This window comes from Oncorhynchus gorbuscha, linkage group LG11, assembly GCF_021184085.1.
Source record: "Oncorhynchus gorbuscha isolate QuinsamMale2020 ecotype Even-year linkage group LG11, OgorEven_v1.0, whole genome shotgun sequence".
In the NCBI taxonomy this organism is placed as follows: Eukaryota; Metazoa; Chordata; class Actinopteri; order Salmoniformes; family Salmonidae; genus Oncorhynchus; species Oncorhynchus gorbuscha.
Genome location: NC_060183.1, coordinates 80,665,994 through 80,690,143, shown reverse-complemented (window position 1 = coordinate 80,690,143; position 24,150 = coordinate 80,665,994). Strand labels below are relative to the sequence as shown.

Here is a 24,150-nt window from a genome sequence, read left to right as displayed (position 1 = left end):
TCACTTCTTGAGAAGTACGACGGGTTGTGTGAAATCTGTCCAATACTGCAGGAACTCGTCTTTAGGCATGTTGGGCAGACAGAGAGCAAAGCATAGACCAGCGACTTCTGCTCTCTCTAGTGGGATCTCATAATGTTTACACACATACAGTACGATCACAGCGGCCTTCATTTGGTCCTGAATAGTGGGACTCCTTCCCTCTCCCTTCTTCAGCAGCTGAGGAAGCACACTCTCCAGAATGAACTGTTTCAGCAGCTTTTGAACCTTGGGGTAAAAACATAATGTTAAAAGAATGTTTAAGACATTTGTAAACGGCAATGCGTTTCTTTCTCAACTATTAAATCACGGTAAAACAGCATGTATTCTTCTATAAATAATTTGGCATAACGTCTATGCATTATCTGAATGCCATTATGTTTATTTAACAATGCTTTAAAAATAACTCACATCTTTATTTAATTGTTTTTTCATATTCTTGTTGATGCCTGCATACAGTGACGGTTTCCTGTAACTCTGTTCAAATTGAATCAGTCGTTTCATGAAACAGTTGAGTTGAATGTCATTCCAGCTGTGAAGGAGTTCAAAAATAGTCTGAAGCATCATCTTCCCTGCGATTTCTCTGCCTTGGATTATTCTTTTGGACACATCCTTGGATGGCGAGGCACAGATAATGTCATCATACTGATGCCAAGCCGCTGTGGTGGGGTGGGGTGGAGGGGGGATGGGTGGGGGAGGTGTGGGGTGGGGGGAGGGGTGGGGTGGAGGGGTGAGGAGGGGTGGAGGGGAGGAGGGTGGATGGGTGGGGGAGGTGTGGGGTGGGGGGAGGAGGGGTGGAGGAGGGGTGGGGTGGAGGGGTGAGGGGAGGAGGGGTGAGGGGTGAGGGGAGGAGGGGTGGGGTGGAGGGGAGGAGGGTTGGGGGAGGTGTGGGATGGGGGGAGGGGTGGGGGAGGTGTGGGGTGGAGGAGGGGTGGGGTGGAGGGGTAGAGGAGGGGTGGGGTGGAGGGGATGAGGGGTGGGGGGATGAGGGGTGGGGGAGGGGATGGGTGGGGAGGTGTGGGGTGGGGTGGAGGGGAGGAGGGGTGGGGGAGGGGTGGGGTGGGGTGAAGGGGTGAAGGAGGGGTGGGGTGCAGGGGAGGAGGGGTGGAGGGGTGGAGGGGAGGAGGGTTGGGGGAGGTATGGGATGGGTGGGAGGGGTGGGGGAGGTGTGGGGTGGAGGAGGGGTGGGGTGGAGGGGTAGAGGAGGGGTGGGGTGGAGGGGATGAGGGGTGGGGGATGAGGGGTGGGGGAGGGGATGGGTGGGGAGGTGTGGGGTGGGGTGGAGGGGAGGAGGGTTGGGGGAGGTGTGGGGTGGGGTGGAGGGGTGAAGGAGGGGTGGGGTGCAGGGGAGGAGGGGTGGGGTGGAGGAGGGGTGGGGGAGGTGTGGGGTGAGGTGGAGGGGAGGGGGAAGGGTGGAGGAGGGGTGGAGTGGACACACAAAAAAAGATGCCACTTTAGCCAACCCATGTTTTATGTGATGTTCTTGGCAAAGCAGGAAAGAGACATTTTGACAGCACAAATAAGTTGATATGTTTAAAAAAATGGAATACTATGCACTTGACTCAAAACTAATTTCAACTTAGTTTACAGTCGAGTTTGACCTAAAATAGGTTTTTTTAAAGTCTGAAGCATATGTGTATGAGTGGGATTTTGTTCTTTACGCACAATCTCTGCTCTACTTGTTCAGCTTCCCAAAGAACAGGCTACTCTGGCGATTTACTGTGATGAATGGAGAATGGTGCTTAATAAAGCCAGATCAAAGCTGAATCTACAGAGCATTCGGAAAGTATTCAGACCCCTTGACTTTTTCCACATTTTGTTTTCCTCATCAATCGTCACACAATACCCCATAATGACATCACAATACCCCATAATGACATCACAATACCCCATAATGACATCACAATACCCCATAATGACATCACAATACCCCATAATGACATCACAATACCCCATAATGACATCACAATACCCCATAATGACAAAGCTAAAAAATGTTTTCTAAAATGGGATGAGCATCACCCAAAAGCTGTCATCTCATGTAATTCCAATGAAATGCAGCCATTACAATTGAAAACAGTTGTAGAAATTCTACAAAAACTCCTACCTTCCTCATCGAGTAGTTTGGTATTTACAGAAAGACTTCTTCTTCCGGCGCGATGTGTAGAATCAATGTACTCGTACTCATACGTTGCCTTTTTGGAACTGTAGACAATATATTGGTATGGTATGGACGCAGCTTGGTCAGTGACCAGAATTCCTTCGACTAAGAATCCATGCACTCCCAGTTCCCTGGAGAGATTGTAAGTAGACATGTAAAAACATTTAAAAAACTGACACACATAGTGTTTTAAGCCTATTTCATTAACCTGATGTATTTTCCAAAATGTGCCACCCTGATTACCCTTGAAAGGGCCGTCCACAGGTCAGGAGTAACGACATTGAACGCCCAGGTTCATTGCAGACCCGAGGCAGTGAGTGTTGGAAAAATATGGGTTCAACAGTTCAACAGGTTTCCACCAACTTGTCCAGGTTTGGACGACATTTAAAACGGTTTTCATAGGAAATAGATTCGCTGCCCACTGGGCAAAAAAAACCTGGTTGAATCAACATTGTTTACACAACATAATTGTTTTTTTTAAAAAGTGGTGACAATTGAATCAACGTAGAAAACTGATTGGATTTGCAAAAAGTCATCAATGTAAGGGAATTTGATCTACTTCCACTCAGCCTAAATCCAACGAATTCACGTTTCGTTGACAACGCAACCAGATGTAAATCACAGCTAGACGTTGACCTGACGTCTGTGTCCGCTCCCCACGCTGCGTATTTCCAACTGTCACGTTGATAAAAACAGCTGGACGTAAATGAGTCACACCTAAAAAACATTAATAAATCATGTTTTCACCAAAACCTAGAATGTCGAACAAAGATGCAGTCGAAGTGTTTCCATTATCCAGTGAAGCAAATTGAGCATTAATAAAGGCTGTCACCAAAATGTGTCATGTCTCAGGTAGCCCGCAAAAGCCAGCATGGATAGAATTTAATCATATTTGCCATATTCTATCAATTCTCATAACGCCAACTTTTAGCCACGTTCGTGCCATGGTGAAAACTTCACGCTCCTATAGATCTGAAACAATTGGGATGGTGAAAACTTCACACTCCTATAGATCTGAAACCATTGGGAAACTTGCAACCAGCCAGTTTCACCAAGTAAGGTCAGCAATTCAGGCATTCTTGAAAGTCAAGACAATCGTTGTCCTGCAAAGAGACAAACTTTTATAGTTAGAAAAATATACAGATTTAAAATTTTTAAAAAATGATTTTGCCAGCAGTAGGCCTTTAGAATGTAACGTGGAGCGGATGGTTTTATAGTTACATGATGACATCACGTGCCCCACTGTACCTTCAAAATGATTCGTCAATCAGCATTTATTTGGAGAAAAAAACCACCAGAATTTGTCGCTGACAAGAAAGTTAGATAAAAGAAAAACCCACCCGTCGAACAGATCAAATTTGTGTTGATCTTTAGAAGATTTCTCCTACATCTTCCGTTTACATTTTAATTACATTTTTTTATTTTACCTTTATTTAACCAGGCAAGTCAGTTAAGAACAAATTCCTATTTTCAATGACGGCCTAGGAACAGTGGGTTAACTGCCTGTTCAGGGGCAGAACGACAGATTTGTACCTTGTCAGCTCGGGGAACTTGCACCCTTCCGATTACTAGTCCAACGCTTTAACCACTAGGCTACCCTACACACGTCAAAACTATTTTTTGGAGGGCCGACATTGCTTGTGTGGAATAAACCTGGGTCATTGGAAACCTGACTACTTCTATTTAGTTTCTTGCCACTCAACATCACATCCTGTCCCAGGATTGGCTTTAAACATAACAAGGGTTATGACGTTAGGATGTGTTACATCACTCTTTATGTAGAATGACATTACTTATAGGATTACATTTTAGGGCAACACAAATGGGACAAACCACTAAATTCCGGTTGAACATACAGTAGACACACACGTGAAGCGAACCCACTTTGTCACGGTTAGCTCAACTGCATTGGATTCCCAGCTCCCCGTTTCCTCCCCTGCCCATACGAAAAGGCGATCCTCATTCTGGTCAAGATTGAAGTCCATTGAGAGGATGGCGTGGAAATAGATTTGAAGTCTCTCTCTTGCCGACACCTGCATTTTCCCTGCGTCTGTCCTGAAATGAAAACAAACAAAAATAATCAGATGAGTATGATCTAAACCAGGGCTCACTACAACCCTGTTCCTGGAGAGCTACACTCCTGTAGGTTTTCACTCAAACCCTGTTCCTGGAGAGCTACCCTCCTGTAGGTTTTAACTCCAACCCTGTTCCTGGAGAGCTACCCTCCTGTAGGTTTTAACTCCAACCCTGTTCCTGGAGAGATACCCTCCTGTAGGTTTTAACTCCAACCCTATTCCTGGAGAGAAACCCTCCTGTAGGTTTTAACTCCAACCCTGTTCCTGGAGAGCTACCCTCCTGTAGGTTTTAACTCCAACCCTGTTCCTGGAGAGAAACCCTCCTGTAGGTTTTAACTCCAACCCTGTTCCTGGAGAGCTACCCACCTGTAGGTTTTCACTCCAACCCTGTTCCTGGAGAGCTACCCTCCTGTAGGTTTTAACTACAACCCTGCTCCTGGTGAGCTACCCTCCTGTAGGTTTTAACTACAACCCTGCTCCTGGAGAGCTACCCTCCTGTAGGTTTTAACTACAACCCTGTTCCTGGAGAGCTACCCTCCTGTAGGTTTTAACTACAACCCTGTTCCTGGAGAGCTACCCTCCTGTAGGTTTTAACTACAACCCTGCTCCTGGAGAGCTACACTCCTGTAGGTTTTAACTACAACCCTGCTCCTGGAGAGCTACCCCCCTGTAAGGTTTTCAGTCCAACTCCAGTTGTAACTGGGGTACAGGTGCATCAAAGCTGGGACTGAGAGATCGAAAAACAGCTTAGATCTCAAGGCCATCAGACTTTTAAATAGTCATTACTAACGTAAGAGAGACTGCTTCCAACACTGAGACCCAATCACTGGACACTTTAATGAATAGATTACGAGTCACTTTAAAACAATGCCACTTTAGTAATGTTTACATATCTTACTTGACTCATCTCATATGTATATACTGTATTTTAAACCATCTGCTGCACCTTGCCTGTGCCGCTCGGCCGTAACTCATCCATATATTTATATGGACATATTCTCATTCACTTCTTTAGATTTGTGTGTATTAGGTAGTCGTTGGGGGAATTGTTAGATACTACTTGTTAGATATTACTGCATGGTCGGAACTAGAAGCACAAGAATTTCGCTACACTCTCATTAACATCTGCTAACCACGTGTATGTGACCAATAACATCTGCTAACCACGTGTATGTGACCAATAACATCTGCTAACCACGTGTATGTGACCAATAACATCTGCTAACCACGTGTATGTGACCAATAACATCTGCTAACCACGTGTATGTGACCATTAACATCTGCTAACCATGTGACCAATAACATCTGAATCAGGTGTGTTAAAACCTCCAGGACGGTAGGAGATGTTTGGGGAGCCTTGGTTTAAACATATGCAGGTCTGCAGGATAAGTATTGGGGAAGGGGATTTAAATAACCATGAGCATTGAATGACATTCGTTTTGAAATGGATACCTTTTTGGAGGTGGACAAGGATACTTTTTCTCCATAGTTCCAGAGTCATCACTTTTCGTGTCTCCTTTACTATGGTCAGACTGCTCGACCTCCATGGTATCATCCTGTAGGCCAACACTGGAGGGGATGCTGTCTGTCTGTTAAACAAGTAACACAAGACACCTGTCAAACGCTTAACTGTCCCTCAAGTGAAAATGACCAAATAGACCTCTCATTATAACTTTTCCACTATTCTTCACATTTTGTCATGAGGATGAGAAAAAAATATTGCAGTTTTAAAGTAACTGTCCACTGAAAGTTGCACTTTTAAAAAGTTAATATTCTGTTAATTAACTCATAGTCAAATAATGTTTTTGACTCATCCAATTCTCATATGTGGCCAAATCATAAATTGGATGAAAATGTTTTTTATTTTTTAACTTCACCTCAAACTTGGATCTCAAATAGACCAGTTCAAATTGTCACATGCTTTGTAAACAACAGAAGCAGACTAACAGTGTAATGCTGACTGATGGGTCCTTGGTAAACAACAGGTGTGACTAACAGTGAACTACTTGGTAAACAACAGGTGTGACTAACAGTGAACTACTTGGTAAACAACAGGTGTAGACTAACAGTGAAATGCTGACTGATGGGTCCTTGGTAAACAACAGGTGTAGACTAACAGTGTAATGCTGACTGATGGGTCCTGGGTAAACAACAGGTGTAGACTAACAGTGTAATGCTGACTGATGGGTCCTGGGTAAACAACAGGTATAGACTAACAGTGAAATGCTTACTATTATATTTATAATGACCAGTATGCGCCCACACCCTTGTGTTGTCGGGGTACGCCCACACCCTTGTGTTGTCGGGGTACGCCCACACCCTTGTGTTGTCGGGGTACGCCCACACCCTTGTGTTGTCGGGGTACGCCCACACCCTTGTGTTGTCGGGGTACGCCCACACCCGTGTTGTCGGGGTACGCCCACACCCGTGTTGTCGGGGTACGCCCACACCCGTGTTGTCGGGGTACGCCCACACCCTTGTTGTCGGGGTACGCCCACACCCTTGTTGTCGGGGTACGCCCACACCCTTGTTGTCGGGGTACGCCCACACCCTTGTTGTCGGGGTACACCCACACCCTTGTTGTCGGGGTACGCCCACACCATTCCAACACAGAAAATATGCTTTTCAACAGACTAAATTATTATCTATTATTATCTATTTTTTTTTTATTATCTATTTTGTAAGGAAAACTACTTCACTCAAAAGTACCAGTCAAAAGTTTGGACATACTTATTCAAGGGTTTTTCTTTAATTTTACTATTTTCTATATTGTAGAAAAGTAGTGAATACATCAAAACTATGAAATAACACATATGGAGTCATGTAGTAACCAAAAAAAGTGTTCAACAAATCAAAATGTATTTTCAAAGTATTCTTCAATGTAGCCACCCTTTGCCTTGATGACAGCTTTGCACACTCTTGGCATTCTCTCAACCAGCTTCATGAGGTAGTCACCTGGAATGCATTTCAAGTAAGGTGTTAGGGGGCAGTATTTTCATTTTTGGGAAAAAAACGTTCCCGTTTTAAATGGGATATTTTGTCAGGAAAAGATGCTAGAAAATGCATATAATTGACAGCTTTGGATAGAAAACACTAACGTTTCCAAAACTGTAAAGATATTGTCTGTGAGTATAACAGAACTGATGTTGCAGGCGAAAGCCTGAGAAAAATCCAATCCGGAAGTGCCCCAGGTTTTGAAAGCGCTGCGTTCCAATGACTCCCTATTCAGCTGTGAATGTACCATCAACGAGCTTACGCTTTCTACGTATTCCCCAAGGTGTCTACAGCATTGTGACGTAGTTTTACGCATTTCTGTTGAAGAATAGCTGTAGGCAGCCACATTGCGTAAGTGGTCACATGGTGGCTCCGAGAGAGATTCTCGCGTAAAATACAGAGGTAGCCATTACTCCAATCATTCAGAGTGAAAAACGAATTGTCCCGACTGATATATTATCAAATAGATATTAGAAAAACACCATGAGGATTCTAAACAACGTTTGCCATGTTTCTGTCGATATTATGGAGCTAATTTGGAATATTTTTCGGTGTTGTGGTGACCGCAATTTCCGGGCGATTTCTCAACCAAACGTGAAGAACAAACAGAGATTTTTCGCCTCCAAAAATAATAAGGTAAACGATTTAATTTGATTGCTTTTCTGATTTCCGTGACAAGTTTGCCTGCTGCTAGCAAGGCATAATGCTATGCTAGGCTATGATAAACTTACACAAATGCTTGTCTAGCGTTGGCTGTAAAGCATATTTTGAAAATCTGAGATGACAGGGTGATTAACAAAAGGCTAAGCTGTGTTCCAATATATTTCACTTGTGATTTTCATGAATAGGAATATTTTCCAGGAAGATTTATGTCCGTTGCGTTATGCTAATTGGTGTCAGATGATGATAACGGTCCCGTTCACGGGCTGGGCGTCACTACAGGTTAACAGGTGTGTCTTGTTAAAAGTTAATTTGTGGAATTTCTTTCCATCGTAATGCATTTGAGCGAATAAGTTGTGTTGTGACAAGGTAGGGGTGGTATACAGAAGATATCCCTACTTGGTAAAAGAACAAGTCCATATTATGGCAAAAACAGCTCAAATAAGCGAAGAGAAACGACAGTCCATTATTACTTTAAAACATGAAGTCAATCCAGAACATTTCAAGAACTTTGAAAGTTTATTCAAGTGGACCTCAGATCTGGGAAATATCCGAAGTCCGATTTCAGGGCGTTCAAGACAACTTGGAACTCTGGGGAAATAAATTGCTCCGACTGGGAAAATTTGTTTAGAACGTTCATCCAACTCAGAAATCCTAATCGGGAACGGGGGCCTGTTTCTAGAGCTCTGACTTTCCGATCGGAAGATCACTGACGTTGTGATTTGACCTCATTTTTGTTTTTTGTTCCCAGTTGTATTGAAAGCACCATTAGCTAACGAACTAGCTACGACGGTCGGGGCACGCATGACCAGAATGAAACAGATGAACCACCAAAAGCACACGCCATTTCTCTGTATATGTTCAGAAAGACGAGGAGTTGGACCGTTTTTCGTGCCCAAAGTCGACCATTAAATAGTCGCTTCTAGATATTCCAGTCCGGTGACTATCTGCCGGCAGAAACGTATATTGCAGTAACTCCGAAGGGCTCTGGTTAGTAAGTTACTAAGCCAGATAGAAGGATGAAGTAAGAAGTTAACTTTAAACGGAGCCTACCTAAGCAGGAGCAACAAACAAAACAAGCTAATAAATTCTCATAACTCCACTGGAGCGGAGCGAGGAGTGACTGTGGCCAATTTGACTGGAGGAAGATTCTCAAAGGCCTTGGGTCTTTTCACCCGCTCTAATTTCGCTCACTTTTCACGAGCTCATGGCATGCTCGCCCCACCACGAATTTGTAGTCTATTGGTGTGCTGCTGTAACCCCTTGCTTTAGCTACTGTCATGGAGTTCACTAAACATTTTCGTAAAGAAACTGATGAAACACACAGGTGCTGGATCAAGGTGACTTACAAAGATGAGGACCAAGAGAGGGAGGGAGTGTGGTGATGTAATGTCCACTACTAAAGAGAGGGAGGGAGTGTGGTGATGTAATGTCCACTACTAAAGAGAGGGAGGGAGTGCGGTGATGTAATGTCCACTACTAAAGAGAGGGAGGGAGTGCGGTGATGTAATGTCCACTACTAAAGAGAGGGAGGGAGTGCGGTGATGTAATGTCCACTACTAAAGAGAGGGAGGGAGTGCGGTGATGTAATGTCCACTACTAAAGAGAGGGAGGGAGTGTGGTGATGTAATGTCCACTACTAAAGAGAGGGAGTTTGGTGATGTAATGTCCACCACTAAAGAGAGGGAGTGTGGTGATGTAATGTCCACTATTAAAGAATCATTGTGGAATCTGAAAAGACGCGCATCTCAAAAGCATGATGGTGTACTTACTACGTGCACATGCTAAAATAAAGGAACGAGGTGGGTAGATAAGTTTATCATTGTATTTATAAACCGAAAAAAATCAGATCTCTTAAAACGTTTCGTTCATTTTCATTCTATGATATATACACAATAGGCCACAATAGGTCTGGCATATTCCCACATTCAAGGAGCTTTTCATTTTGATTGGGTTATTTTTCCTTAAAACCTTTAGGTCTAACTATTTATATATATTTTTTTTTATTTTAATTTTATTTTATTTATTTTATAAATACTGCATCTCTGCCCAGCCTGACAGGAGTGGCCAAAAGGGTGTCTAGCGTCCCCGATGGCTCTACACGTGTGGAGAGGGTATGGTCAGCTCGTCAGCTCTCCCGGCACCATCACATGAGCCTGAAACCACAGATGAACAAACTCGTGTTTTTTTTTTATACTAAAAAAACTTCATTCTAAGTCACAGCCTAAACGCAAAAATGTATAAACTATAATGATTCAATACAATGAAATGCTGTTTAAATGCTGAGCGCTTTATGTCCCTACCAACCTATTGTGTCACACTAGCAAATTTGTCACAACGCATTTCATTGTAGGCTATAGCCTTGAAGTAATTTAAATAATATAGCCTAAATAATTCATTATCGGTTCCATCTTAGGCTCCCTGTCTGGGTCCTGACCTATTTAGAGTGCATTTGGGAAGTATTCAGACCCCTCCCCTTTTCCCACGTGACGTTGCAGCCTCATTCTCTAAAATGGATTAAATTCACATTTTTCCTCAATCTACACACAATACCCCATAATGACAAGGTGAAAACAGCTTATTTATTTGAGCAAATGTATAAAAAATATAAAACAGATATATACTTATTTACATAAGTATCCTTTACTATGAGACTCAAAATTGAGCTCAGGTGCATCCCGTTTCCATTGATCATCCTTGAGATGTTTCTACGACTTGTTTGGAGTCCACCTGTGGTAAATTCAGTCTAAATAAATAAGGTCCTAGGGTTGACAGTGCATGTCAGAGCAAAAACCAAGCCATGAGGTTGAAGTTATTGTCCGTAGACTTCCAAGACAGGATTGTGTTAAGGCAGAGAGCTGGGGAAGGGTAACAAAACATTTCTGCAGCATTGAAGGTCCCCAAGGACACAGTGGTCTCCATCATTCTGAAATGGAAGACTCTTCCTAGAGCTGGCTGCCAAACTGGGCAATCTGGGGAGAGGGGCCTTTATGTTGACCAAGTACCCGATGGACTCTCTGACGGAGCTCCAGAGTTCCTCTGTGGGAATGGGAGAACCTTCCAGAAGGACAACCATCTCTGCAGCACTCCACCAATCAGGTGGAGAGTGGCCAGACGGAAAACACTCAGTAAAAAGCACGGCAGCCCGCTTGGAGTTTGCCAAAAGGCAATAAAGTACTCTGACCGTGAGAAATAAGATTGTCTGGTCTGATGAAACAAAGATTGAACTCTTTGGCCTGAATGCTAAGCGTCATATCTGGAGGAAACCTGTCACCATCCCTACGGTGAAAGATGGTGGTGGCAGCAGCTTCATGCTGTGGGGGTGTTTTGGGAGGATGACTGGGAGGATGGATGCACAAGTTTCTGAATGTCCTTGAGTGGCCCAGCCAGAGTCCGGACTTGAACCCGCTCTAACATCTCTGCAGCAACGCTCCCCATCCAACCTGACAGAACTTAAGAGGTGTGCCAATGTAACAGTATAGCTTCTGTCCCTCTCCTCGCCCCTACCTGGGCTTGAACCAGGGACCCTCTCTGTACACATCGACAACAGACACCCTCGAAGCATCGTTACCCATCGCGCCACAAAAGCCGCGGCGGGGAACAACTACTTCAGATCTCAGAGCAAGTGACGTCACCGATTGAAACGCTATTAGCGCGCACCACCGATAACTAGCTAGCCATTTCACATCGGTTACACCAAGCTTTCAGCATCACACCCAAGAAGGCTGTAATCGCTGCCAAAGGTGTTTCAACAAAGTACAGAGTAAAGGGTCTGAATACTTATGTATTGTAAAAAAAATAATCTAAAAACCTGTTTTTGCTTTGTGACTATGAGGTATGGTGTGTAGATTGATGAGGATTTATTTTGATTTTATTTGATTAATTTTAGAATAAGGCTGTAACGTAACAAAATGTGGAAAAATTCAAAGTGTCCGAAAACTTTCTGAATGCCATTGTATATGCTGTTTCATATGACATGTAGCCTACTTGAAATGATGTTCGCTTCTTACATTCACCTTTCCATTATTATTCAAATACTTTTGAATCAAATCCATATGGTTTGGCTTCAATAAATATAAACCAATTGGTAGATCCAGGTAGTAACAAAACAAAAAAGCTGGGTGTTGGTTAAATTGCAATGAAAATGAATGGAACGAATTTGGAGCTGCAGTTTTTCCCCCTGTGATCCTGTAGGCACTGAGCGGTTTGTGGCAGAGCAGCAGGAAAGGACATGGAGTGTCCGGAGCTCCGTGAGCGATGAGAAGGGATTTCCAACCGCTCAACTCCGCTCACATGCTCTGCTACGGAGAGACAGACAGTGGTGATGTGGAGCTCAGTGGTGAGGAGACAGAGGGAGGAAGCAAGCAGAAAGAGGTTTGTACAGTGGTTCCCAAACATGGGGTCAGGGGTACCCTAAATGAACCTGTGCTATACTTTTCAAATAAGTTAGGAACTTAAAAAATCTGTTTTAATATGAACACCTACACAAGACCTATCTTCCCTATAGGCCGACATTAAAACACAACCACTGTATGTTTCTATATGAATACCTCCACAGGACCCATCCTCCCTGTAGGCTGACATTAAAACGCAACCACTGTATGTTTCTATATGAACACCTCCACAGGACCCATCTTCCCTATAGGCCGACATTAAAACGCAACCACTGTATGTTTCTATATGAACATCTCCACAGGACCCATCTTCCCTATAGGCCGACATTAAAATGCAACCACTGTATGTTTCTATATGAACATCTCCACAAGACCCATCTTCCCTATAGGCCGACATTAAAATACAACCAATGTATGTTTCTATATGAACACCTCCACAGGACCCATCTTCCCTATAGGCCGACATTAAAACGCAACCACTGTATGTTTCTATATGAACACCTCCACAGGACCCATCCTCCCTGTAGGCCGACATTAAAACGCAACCACTGTATGTTTCTATATGAACACCTCCACAGGACCCATCTTCCCTATAGGCCGTCATTAAAACGCAACCAATACGGTTCTAAAAGTGTCCTACATTTTTGTTTTGCTATCGATGCTACATGTCAGTGTGAATCATTTCTCACATTTCCCCCATTTCAGGTGTGTAACATTACTATTGTACAGCTAATAGATGGACTGTGTTTTTTGTAGACTGACTGAGGTGAATGAACCTACAGCATCCTTACGGACTGCACTAAAACTCAAACCCTAGTTACGGCCCTGTAGCCACTCTTGATCCAATTTAGGTGCTTATCAGTGCCCAAATCTGCCATTTTCAACCCTTATATGGGTACCAGTGTAAAGGGTTAAAAATCAAGTAGCTACGATACCTCTGATCCAACCATGACTGTGCTGAAATTGGAACAAAGAAAAACAAAATCAGATTAATATTGTTTTAAGATGAAGTGAGCAGGAATTGTCTTGGTTAAGTTCATTTAAAATAAGTATGAGTGTTGAGTGACTTCTGACGAGAAGAAAATGTTGGGATACCTTTCTGGCGGCGGTCCAGCCGGAGTTTCAGAGGCATCACTTGTGTTGTCCCTCTTAAAATCTGGACTAGTTGGTGAAAGGGAGGCATCTCCTTTCCCTTGGGCAGACTGCTCAACCTCCATAGGCTCCACGTGTCGGTCAACACTGGCACCTTTGCTCTCTGTCTGTTCATTAAAGTAAAACATTTTTAACACTTAACTGCCCCTCAAAATGAAACAAAATGGCCAAATTCATCCCTCAATACCTATGAAAAATTGTACTGGGTCCATTAGTTTAAAGATTGTTCAAACAGCAAAATTATCTTTAAAAATAAAATCAAGTAGCTACGATACCTCAGATCCAGTGTTGTCCTTTGGTTCCATCTTCAAATCTGGACTTGTTGGTGAAAAGGAGGCAGACTGCTCAAACTCCATAGGCTCCACTTCCGGTGGGTCAACACTGGAACCTATGGTCTCGGGCTGTTCAGTGAAGTAAATTTAAAAAACAACGTAACACTCAAATACCTCAACAAGAAACCAAAACGGCCACAGATGGCCCTCACTATATAACTGAAAATTACATATTTATACTTGATCAAACAAAATCCTCTTAAAATCAAAACACCTACGATACCTTTTGAGAACCAAAACAGATATCCTCAACGACAGCAGTAGTTTGCGCAGAGTCCTGGTCTTTTAGGTCGAGTTGCCTATTCTGGTTCACAATCTGGTCTTCAGCATTCTTGTCCAAGGTTGCCATATTTCTCTTTCTTTTAGTTTTTTTAGCCTTTTGACCAGCGATCTTTGTTCCTTTCTCTGAAACGGACTGATGAGAGGAGCTGGAGAACTTGTCCCCTGAGTCTGGTATAACGGCAGTAGTGCCATTCGCAGCTGACTTGAATGTCTGTTTCGTAGGTGATTGAAGAAGATTACTCTGCCCAATGTGCTTGTCACCTTGCTCCACTGTCAACTGTGTCTCTGCCTCTGACAAGGTTTGTGGATTTATGTTGTCAGACATGTTTAAAGATGATCTGACTGCACAGGCTAATTCATCAGTTAATCAAGCAGGGTAGAGACACGTGATGAAGTTGCTGAGCGGTTTCATCCTGTTTACGAGGGTTCATCAGAACAAAGATGCAGACTTCTTTCCCATGTTGCTTCTTTTGGTCCTCTGGCTCTTTTTTTTATTTGATAGATCTAAAGAAAATAAGAGAACACAACATGTAAAGTTATGAATATAACTACTGTTCACTGAAGGAAAGGAAATAGGTACAACACACTAGGGGGGGGGTCGCACCCTTGCTAGGCTAGTTGTCTGAAGAACATTTAAATCACGCCTGACAAGGACAAAGAAACAGCGCCTCAAAATCAAGGGTGCTGCCTGATTCCCTCAAGGACACTCCTCTCTAACACCAAACTGAACACTACTAACCTACCCCAAACCGTAAAAAAAAAAACCTCCCCAATTTCCAATTGGTAGTTACAGTCTTGTCCCATTGCTGCAACTCCCATACAGATTCAGGAGAAGCGAAGGCGGGAGCCATGCGTCCCCCAAGACATGATGCTGCCAAGCACTGCTTTTTGATACACTTCTCGCTTAACCCGGGAAGCCAGTCGCACCAATGTGTCGGAGGAAACACCGTACAGGTGGCAGGAAACACCGTACAGGTGGCAGGAAACACCGTACAGGTGGCTGGAAACACCGTACAGGTGGCAGGAAACACCGTACAGGTGGCGACCGAAGTCACCTTGCAGGCGCCCGGCCCAGGAAATCCCAAACGCTCCCCTAACCCGGACGACACTGGGCCAATTGTGAAACGCCTCATGGGTCTCCCGATCACAGCCGGCTGTGACACAGCATGGAATCAAACCCGGGTATGTAGTGACGCCTCAAGCACTGATGCTGTGCCTTAGACCGCTGCGCCACAGCATGGGATCAAACCCGGGTCCCCTCAAACCGCTCCCACAGCATGGGATCAAACCCGGGTATGTAGTGACGACACTGGGCATGGGATCAAACCCGGGTATGTAGAACCGCCTCATGGGTCTCCACTGCTGCTGTGCCTTATCGCCACAGCATGGGATCAAACCCGGCTGTGACACAGCATGGGATCAAACCCGGGTATGTAGTGACGCCTCAAGCACTGCTGCTGTGCCTTAGACCGCTGCGCCACTCGGGAGGCCCATCCAAACCAGGTTTTAATACACAAATTCTACTCTATGGTCTTTGACTATTACTTAAACCCTTTCAATGCCCTTTTTTTCTCTTCCCATTGACTTTTCTTACCTCACACAAATTCCCCGCCCACTTCGCTCCTCCCCTAAAAAAAGGCGACCAATCCAAACAAGAGGAAATGGATAGAACAGAGCAGATGCTCCTCCTACCAAGTTCTTCTACTTTGTTTTACCTCATTCCCTTCCTTCAGGGAACATTAGTTATATTCATAACTTTTAAGTCCCCTTTCAGTCAGTTGACTTAGTACAACACAGCTACAATCACCCCCACAAGCTGACACCAGCGAATAGCAATTGAGAACGGCCCACAGCAGTCACTCTAATCCGCATAAAATGTGGTGACCTGCACGCTGCCTAGTGACGCTCTACTGTCCCTGCAGTAAGAACACTTCAAGCCACAGAGAGAACTGTGACATCCAAGCGATAAAACCTCAAACGTCTGGGCCGAAGCCCAAATTGGCTGCCACACAGCCATCACTAGCCCTCAATCCCGTAAAAGACACCCACGACGGTGTGTACCACTAGGTAACCCCTGGCACTCGCTGTTACATGCCAAGAAGATAGCCGCCATAATCCTGTGGAAGAGAGTTTGCTTGTAAAGCGCTCTACCACAGGTTGGACTAGCAAAACAGACAAAAATCTGGTCACACTAGTGCCTCCTGCACAACAGAGGGGCCAAAATGGGAATAGATGGAAGGCTAAAAGACCTGTAGGACCTCAGCACACAGTCTGCATTAGGACGCAATGTCACCTAGACTCGCCAGGGGTGAACTGAGTACACGGTGCACGGCTCTTGCGTGGGGAAACCCAATGTGCTTAGCCGAAGCTAAAACCAGGGGCAGTAAGGCAAAAACACGTTCAAAGTGGGGAATGAAAGACCCTGTCCTAACAGTTCCTGTAGAACATTAAAATGTCCACAATAGAACCCAACTCTCCCTGTGTGCTCGATACAATACGTCCCCGCGCAGTGGGGGGGTAGCCACGGATCTTCGCAAACCAGGCGAATGATATCCGCAAAGCCATGGTTTCCTGGGCTATTAGGGAGACACAAGAACCAAAGAACTTCAGGTTAGGTTAAGGTGCCTACCCAGTGCTAAATCAACCCCAGAGGAGGAACTGAGTAAAGTTTTTGGCATTCACCACAAGCACCACATTAAGAGGGAGAGAACAGAGTCCCTCCTTGTCGTTTGAGTGAGAAATGCCATCAGGCATTATATATATAGAGTAAGCTCTCCACATCCCCGTATCGATCTACTACACCTCTCATATCTCCAGATAAAGTCCTGCCCATGGGAGCCCCGTGCCGAAGCAGAGGGTCTCACCACAGAGACAGGGCCTGTAGGTAAGACGGTGAAACCTGGAGCACTCCGTTTAGGTGGTTAGATGGTGGTTAGATGGTGGTTAGATGGTGGTTAGATGGTGGTTAGATGGTGGTTAGATGGTGGTTAGATGGTGGTTAGATGGTGGTTAGCTGCGTCGTGTCCAGGCACCTGGCTTAGAACCCAACGCAGGAGAGGGAGAAAAACGTTACCATAGGGATTATCATACCCAACGAAAGAAAAATGCTGTAACCTGGCTGGAAACAGGACAGATGGCTTTTAAATACAGACATCCTCTGTAGAAACAGTTTATAATTTAAACTGTGTGTGAAATAATAGCACAGGTGTATTCAACACCACTCGTTTCCCTGGTAGCGCCGCTACCGCCAATCAATCGCCTACGGAGACCATAACCCGCCGAACTAGACACCTTATAGGGACTAGTGTGAGTGCACTTAATACTGGGGGAAAAAAACAAGACCGCTTGAACCCTGTGGAACTAGGGGTAAAAGAGGGCTACAGTCAATGGTGATGCACTGTTTTCACAGTAAACTTTTGTGGAGGGCAGAACAGGTGTCTCGACCCTGTGTCAACACACCCTGAGCTAGGTTACCCGAGCTAGGTGCCAGGTTGCCCCAAAATCATGCTTGTTCCAAGTAGACTGGGGCTGCATCTGCGGCGTAGGTCAGGCAGGCATAGACCTGTGTGCCTCTTAGTCTCTTGGTGCTCCACAAGATGAACTGCAGACGGACGCAAAGGACCTACGCGAAAGGATAACTTGCAACGCCTCGTCTTACTTTTTCTTAGCTTCGAAACGTAACTGCAGCGACTAGAATGCCGCCACAAATAACCCACCAGGAGAGATCGGCTCATCCAGGTAGAGTTGCTGGTCCTCCTCCGACATCGCAGAGAGAATGTTAGCTAGAGATGGCACTGGGCCACTACTGTAGCGATCATGCTATTCCTGAGTGTGCGCACGGTGATAGACTTGTAGCATGGTGACCGAGCTCAGCGACCGGGGAGCTTGTCCCTCAGCACAGTACAATCTGTCCAGTTTGAGAAGTGACACTGCCCAGAAGGGAAAGTGGAGTTAGCATTAGCCCCACTCCCATTGGTCAACGAGGGCAGGTGGCTAGCCAGCTTTTCCTCCACCGGGGGTGCATGCACAAGCTTCCTTCATTCCCTCCACATCCAGGAATAGGCTCATCCAGGCTTGCCTTTAGCTCGTCGTCAATGTCTGGGAAGAGCCAGCGGTGCCTGACTAAGGTAGGCACAGGAATATCCCACAGAACCTGGTCGCCCTCTGTTGCGGGAGGGGATCGGGCCACATGATCGGCCGCTCTGCGACACCGTCCAATGAAGAACACGTTATCCCCCTGGGTGTCCCCTGCAACCTCCATAGCTGGGGGGCTTTTGACTGCCCTGGAGCCAAATCATTCTCCTCCACATCAATGTCTGGGAATCCACCTCGTCGTCCTCCGAACGCGGATCCCTCATGCTGCAGAGGGTAGCAGAAACAATGTCTGAGAATCCACCTCGTCGTCCTCCGAACGCAGATCCCTCATGCTGCAAAGGGTAGCAGAAACATCAGCTGACTTGTTGTCACGAAGATCGGAGGCTACTAACTCCATGTAGTCTGACCATATACAGTTGAAGTTGGAAGTTTACATACATTTAAACTCAGTTTCACAATTCCTGACATTTAATCCTAGTAAAAATTCCCTGTCTTTGGTCCGTTTTGATCACCACTTTATTTTAAGAATGTTAAATGTCAGAATAATAGTAGAGAGAATTATTTATTTCAGCTTTTATTTCTTACATTACATTCCCAGTGGGTCAGAAGTTTACAAACACTCAATTAGTATTTGGTAGCGTTGCCTTTCAATTGTTTAACTTGGATCAAACGTTTCAGGTATCCTTCCACAAACTTCCCACAATAAGATGGGTGACTTTTGGCCTATTCCTCCTGACAGAGCTGGTGTAACAGTCAGGTTTGTAGACCTCCTTGCTCGCACATGCTTTTTCAGTTCTGCCCACAAATGTTCTATTGGATTGAGATCAGGGCTTTGTGATGGCCACTCCAACACCTTGACTTGTTTGTCCTTTTTGCCATTTTGCCACAACTTTGGAAGTGTGCTTGGGGTCATTGTCCATTTGAAAGACTCATTTGCGACCAAGCTTTAACTTCCTGACTGATGTCTTGAGATGTTGCTTCAATTATTGCACATAATTTTTCCCACCTCATGATGCCATCTATTTTGTGAAGTGCACCAGTCCCTCCTGCAGCAAAGCACCCCCACAACATGCTGCCACCCCCATGCTTCACGGTTGGGATGGTGTTCTTCGGCTTGCAAGCCTCCTCCCTTTTCCTCCAAACATAATGGTGGTCATTATGGCCAAACAGTTCAATTTTTGTTTCATCAGACCAGAGGACATTTTTCCAAAAGGTATGATCTTTGTCCCCATGTGCAGTTGCAAACCGTAGTCTGGCTTTTTTATGGTGGTTTTGGAGCAGTGGCTTCTTCCTTGCTGATCAAATCAAATCAAATTTTATTTATAATATAATAATAATATATGCCATTTAGCAGACGCGCAGACGCTTTTATCCAAAAGCGACTTACAGTCATTTTGTCACATACACATGGTTAGCAGATGTTAATGCGAGTGTAGCGAAATGCTTGTGCTTCTAGTTCCGACAATGCAGTGATAACCAACAAGTAATCTAACTAACAATTCCAAAACTACTGTCTTATACACAGTGTAAGGGGATAAGGAACATGTACATAAGGATATATGAATGAGTGATGGTACAGAGCAGCATACAGTAGATGGTATCGAGTACAGTATATACATATGAGATGAGTGTGTAGACAAAGTAAACAAAGTGGCATAGTTAAAGTGGCTAGTGATACATGTGTTACATAAGGATGCAGTCGATGTTGTAGAGTACAGTATATACATATGCATATGAGATGAATAATGTAGGGTAAGTAACATTATATAAGGTAGCATTGTTTAAAGTGGCTAGTGATATATTTACATCATTTCCCATCAATTCCCATTATTAAAATGGCTGGAGTTGGGTCAGTGTCAATGACATTGTGTTGGCAGCAGCCACTCAATGTTAGTGGTGGCTATTTAACAGTCTGATGGCCTTGAGATAGAAGCTGTTTTTCAGTCTCTCGGTCCCAGCTTTGATGCACCTGTACTGACCTCGCCTTCTGGATGATAGCGGGGTGAACAGGCAGTGGTTCGGGTGGTTGATGTCCTTGATGATCTTTATGGCCTTCCTGTAACAACGGGTGGTGTAGGTGTCCTGGAGGGCAGGTAGTTTGCCCCCGGTGATGCGTTGTGCAGTCCTCACTACCCTCTGGAGAGCCTTACGGTTGAGGGCGGAGCAGTTGCCGTACCAGGCGGTGATACAGCCCGCCAGGATGCTCTCGATTGTGCATCTGTAGAAGTTTGTGAGTGCTTTTGGTGACAAGCCGAATTTCTTCAGCCTCCTGAGGTTGAATAGGCGCTGCTGCGCCTTCTTCACGACGCTGTCAGTGTGAGTGGACCAATTCAGTTTGTCTGTGATGTGTATGCCGAGGAACTTAAAACTAGCTACCCTCTCCACTACTGTTCCATCGATGTGGATAGGGGGGTGTTCCCTCTGCTGTTTCCTGAAGTCCACAATCATCTCCTTAGTTTTGTTGACGTTGAGTGTGAGGTTATTTTCCTGACACCACACTCCAAGGGCCCTCACCTCCTCCCTGTAGGCCGTCTCGTCGTTGTTGGTAATCAAGCCTACCACTGTTGTGTCGTCCGCAAACTTGATGATTGAACGCACCCTTGTGGGGCCCCTGTGTTGAGGATCAGCGGGGAGGAGATGTTGTTGCCTACCCTCACCACCTGGGGGCGGCCCGTCAGGAAGTCCAGTACCCAGTTGCACAGGGCGGGGTCGAGACCCATGACGATGAACAGCATTCTCACATAGGTATTCCTCTTGTCCAAGTGGGTTAGGGCAGTGTGCAGTGTGGTTGAGATTGCATCGTCTGTGGACCTATTTGGGCGGTAAGCAAATTGGAGTGGGTCTAGGGTGTCAGGTAGGGTGGAGGTGATATGGTCCTTGACTAGTCTCTCAAAGCACTTCATGATGACGGAAGTGAGTGCTACGGGGCGGTAGTCGTTTAGCTCAGTTACCTTAGCTTTCTTGGGAACAGGAACAATGGTGGCCCTCTTGAAGCATGTGGGAACAGCAGACTGGTATAGGGATTGATTGAATATGTCCGTAAACACACCGGCCAGCTGGTCTGCGCATAGCCTTTCAGGTTATGTCGATATAGGACTCGTTTTACTGTGGAGACAGAACCCGTCTCCTTCCTGAGCGGTATGGCAGCTGCGTGGTCCCATGGTGTTTATACTTGCATACTATTGTTTGTACAGATGAATGTGGTACCTTCAGGCGTTTGGAAATTGCTCCCAAGGGTGAACCAGAATTGTGGAGGTATACAATTTATTTTCTGAAGTCTTGGCTTTTGGTTTTCCAATGATGTCAGGCAAAGAGGCACTGAGTTTGAAGGTCGGCCTTGAAATACATCCACAGGTACTCCTCCAATTGGCTCAAATGATGTCAATTAGCCTATCAGAAGCTTCTAAAGCCATGACATAATTTTCTGGAATTTTCCAAGCGGTTTAAAGGCACAGTCAACTTAGTGTATGTAAACTTCTGACCCACTGGAATTGTGATACGGCGAATTCTAAGTGAAATAATCTGTCTGTAAACAATTGTTGGAAAAATTGTGTCATGCACAAAGTAGATGTCCTAACCGACTTGCCAAAACTATAGGTTGTTTAACAAGAAATGTGTGGAGTGGTTGAAAAGCGAGTTTTAATGACTCCAACCTAAGTGTATGTAAACTTCCTGACTTCAAATGTAGTCCTAACTCTGTGGAGGCTGCACCGTGATTCTTGAGAGGGCGGGGCCTCCCATGGGGCACAGTCTCATTGGCCTCAGATGGTCAGACGTGAATGAAAGGTTATTCAGATGAGTTAGCGAGGACGTGACTCCCCCCCATAGCTGTGTTGTGAACTGCCTGAAAGGGAAGCAATGGTTATTATAGCACTGTAACTCATTACCAAATGTGACTGAGAACAAGAACCAACTTTGTGTGTGTGTGTGTGTGTGTGTGTGTGTGTGTGTCCTTTGTGCGTGTGTTCGAATGTGGGAAGCGTCTGTACTTTCACTCTGCCAAAACAGTACACAATTACAGCCACTCACCCTTCCAGATAACTTGAAACAGTCTACCCAGTCGCTTACCAAGAAACAGTTTCGACTTAAATCTGCTCGAGAATATATGGAAAGATCAGAAAATGGCTGTCTAGCCATGATCCCCAACAGAGCAGGAATCATTTTGAAAATAATAAAATTGGCAAATAGTGCACTATACAGGTGTGCAAATATCTGAGATTTAGCCAAGAAGACACACACCTGTATCCGCGGCCAAAGGTCTTTCTAACATGTGGGGTGACTCAGTGGGGTGAATACTTCATCTAATTCAAGGTATATTAGTGTTTTATTTTTCATTCATCTTTAAAAAAGGTTCATATTTTTCTTCCACTTTGACAGAGTATTTTTTGTAGAGATCATTGACAACAAAAAAATTACAATTGAACAAATGTTAATCCCACGTTGTAACAATAAAATGTTAATCCCACGTTGTAACAATAAAATGTTAATCCCACGTTGTAACAATAAAATGTTAATCCCACGTTGTAACAATAAAATGTTAATCCCACGTTGTAACAATAAAATGTTAATCCCACGTTGTAACAATAAAATGTTAATCCCACGTTGTAACAATAAAATGTTAATCCCACGTTGTAACAATAAAATGTTAATCCCACGTTGTAACAATAAAATGTTAATCCCACGTTGTAACAATAAAATGTTAAGAAATTCAAGTGTGGTGTAGATCTTCTATAAACACTTAATTTGCTGTGAATGATCAACTACGTGCCAAAAATTAATGCCCTATAACTTTCAGTTTCACATTCCAATGTTTCATGTTGCATGCAGTTGGTGGTGTTGACAAACTTAAGGACGGAAGAGTGAATATCAAATGGTAAAAATAACACTGAGGCAAAGGCCTATTTCACAAAAACATTGTTTTAATAGCTTCCACTTTTACAAATGCAGCCTATAAATCGGATGCATCTTTTTTTTTTTTAGGGGAGGGGGACTTGATACGTGTATTTAACTAGGCAAATCAGTTAAGAACAAATTCTTATATACAATGACGACCTACTGGGGAACAGTGGAACACTGCCTTGTTCAGGGGCAGAAAGACATCTTTTTACCTTGTCAGCTCTGGGATTCGATCTAGCAACCTTTTGGTTACTGGCCCAACGCTCTAACTACCAGGCTAACTGCCTTCGGACTTTAGCTGCCACATTGGTATATAGTATCGTAACCCGTTAATTAAAGCAATTTAAAGTCTAGCAACCTTGCCAGCACTAAAATAATTAAGACAAGCTACTCTAACTTGATTAATTGCCTGAAATGGCTTGGTATCTAGTTGGGAGATCGGGAACATATCTAGCTGGCTAGCTGAAACCAACATCAGAAAATTACTAGGTGGCTAGTAAACAAAACAAATGTCGTATTTATTCATCAAGAAGCAATACATTGGCTACATAGCTTGATCAAATTCATTGACACACGTACCTCCTGCGAGTCGCGCCTGTCACCCGCAGCTAAAATGAAATCAGACCACAGTCACTCGACTTTCTCTCCTCCACTGATGTAGAACATCTTTGCTCCGTCGCCCAAAATGGAAGGAACCACTTACCAAGGAAAATAGTGTGTCCTCCGCCTCTTGGGTCCGGTTGGAAAGAAAATCCTTTAATTTTAGAAATGAGATGAAGCGACCCAGGGCGTTAAAAAAAGGGTTTTACTTTCGAAATGAGATTAAAACCTCGTAAGGATCCGCCCCTTTTTTTCAAAGTTTCGCCTAAAATGATATACACACATCTAACTACCTGTAGTTCAGGACCCGAAGCAAGGATATGCATATTCTTCAAATTCAATTAAATGTTATTTGTCACATACGCCCGAATACAACTTGTGTAGACCTTACAGTGAAATGCTTACTTACAAGCCCTTAACCAACAATGCAGTTAAGAAAATACCTATAAAACAAAGTAAGAGATAAGAGACAA

At 44.4% G+C, this 24,150-nt stretch overlaps 1 protein-coding gene and 1 long non-coding RNA gene across 3 annotated transcripts; both read right to left on the bottom strand.

The window, feature by feature from the left end:
- LOC124047734 (E3 ubiquitin-protein ligase rnf213-alpha) lies at nt 1–13,600 on the bottom strand. The gene is made up of 7 exons (XM_046368038.1): nt 13,416–13,600; nt 13,256–13,277; nt 5,725–5,861; nt 4,082–4,252; nt 2,144–2,328; nt 448–695; nt 1–264 (listed from the first exon to the last, which is right to left on the bottom strand). Exons 1-7 carry the CDS (start codon nt 13,598–13,600, stop codon nt 1–3), a joined length of 1,212 nt encoding a protein of 403 aa, XP_046223994.1.
- A 157-nt stretch (nt 13,601–13,757) lies between these two features.
- LOC123989542 lies at nt 13,758–23,817 on the bottom strand. 2 transcript variants are annotated; one of them, XR_006830564.1, is made up of 3 exons: nt 23,781–23,817; nt 14,028–14,590; nt 13,758–13,873 (listed from the first exon to the last, which is right to left on the bottom strand). It is a non-coding gene; the product is annotated as an uncharacterized LOC123989542 (long non-coding RNA). The 2 variants fall into 2 exon arrangements; XR_006830563.1 differs by lacking the exon at nt 23,781–23,817 and adding an exon at nt 23,657–23,774.
- Nucleotides 23,818–24,150: the final 333 nt, after the last annotated feature.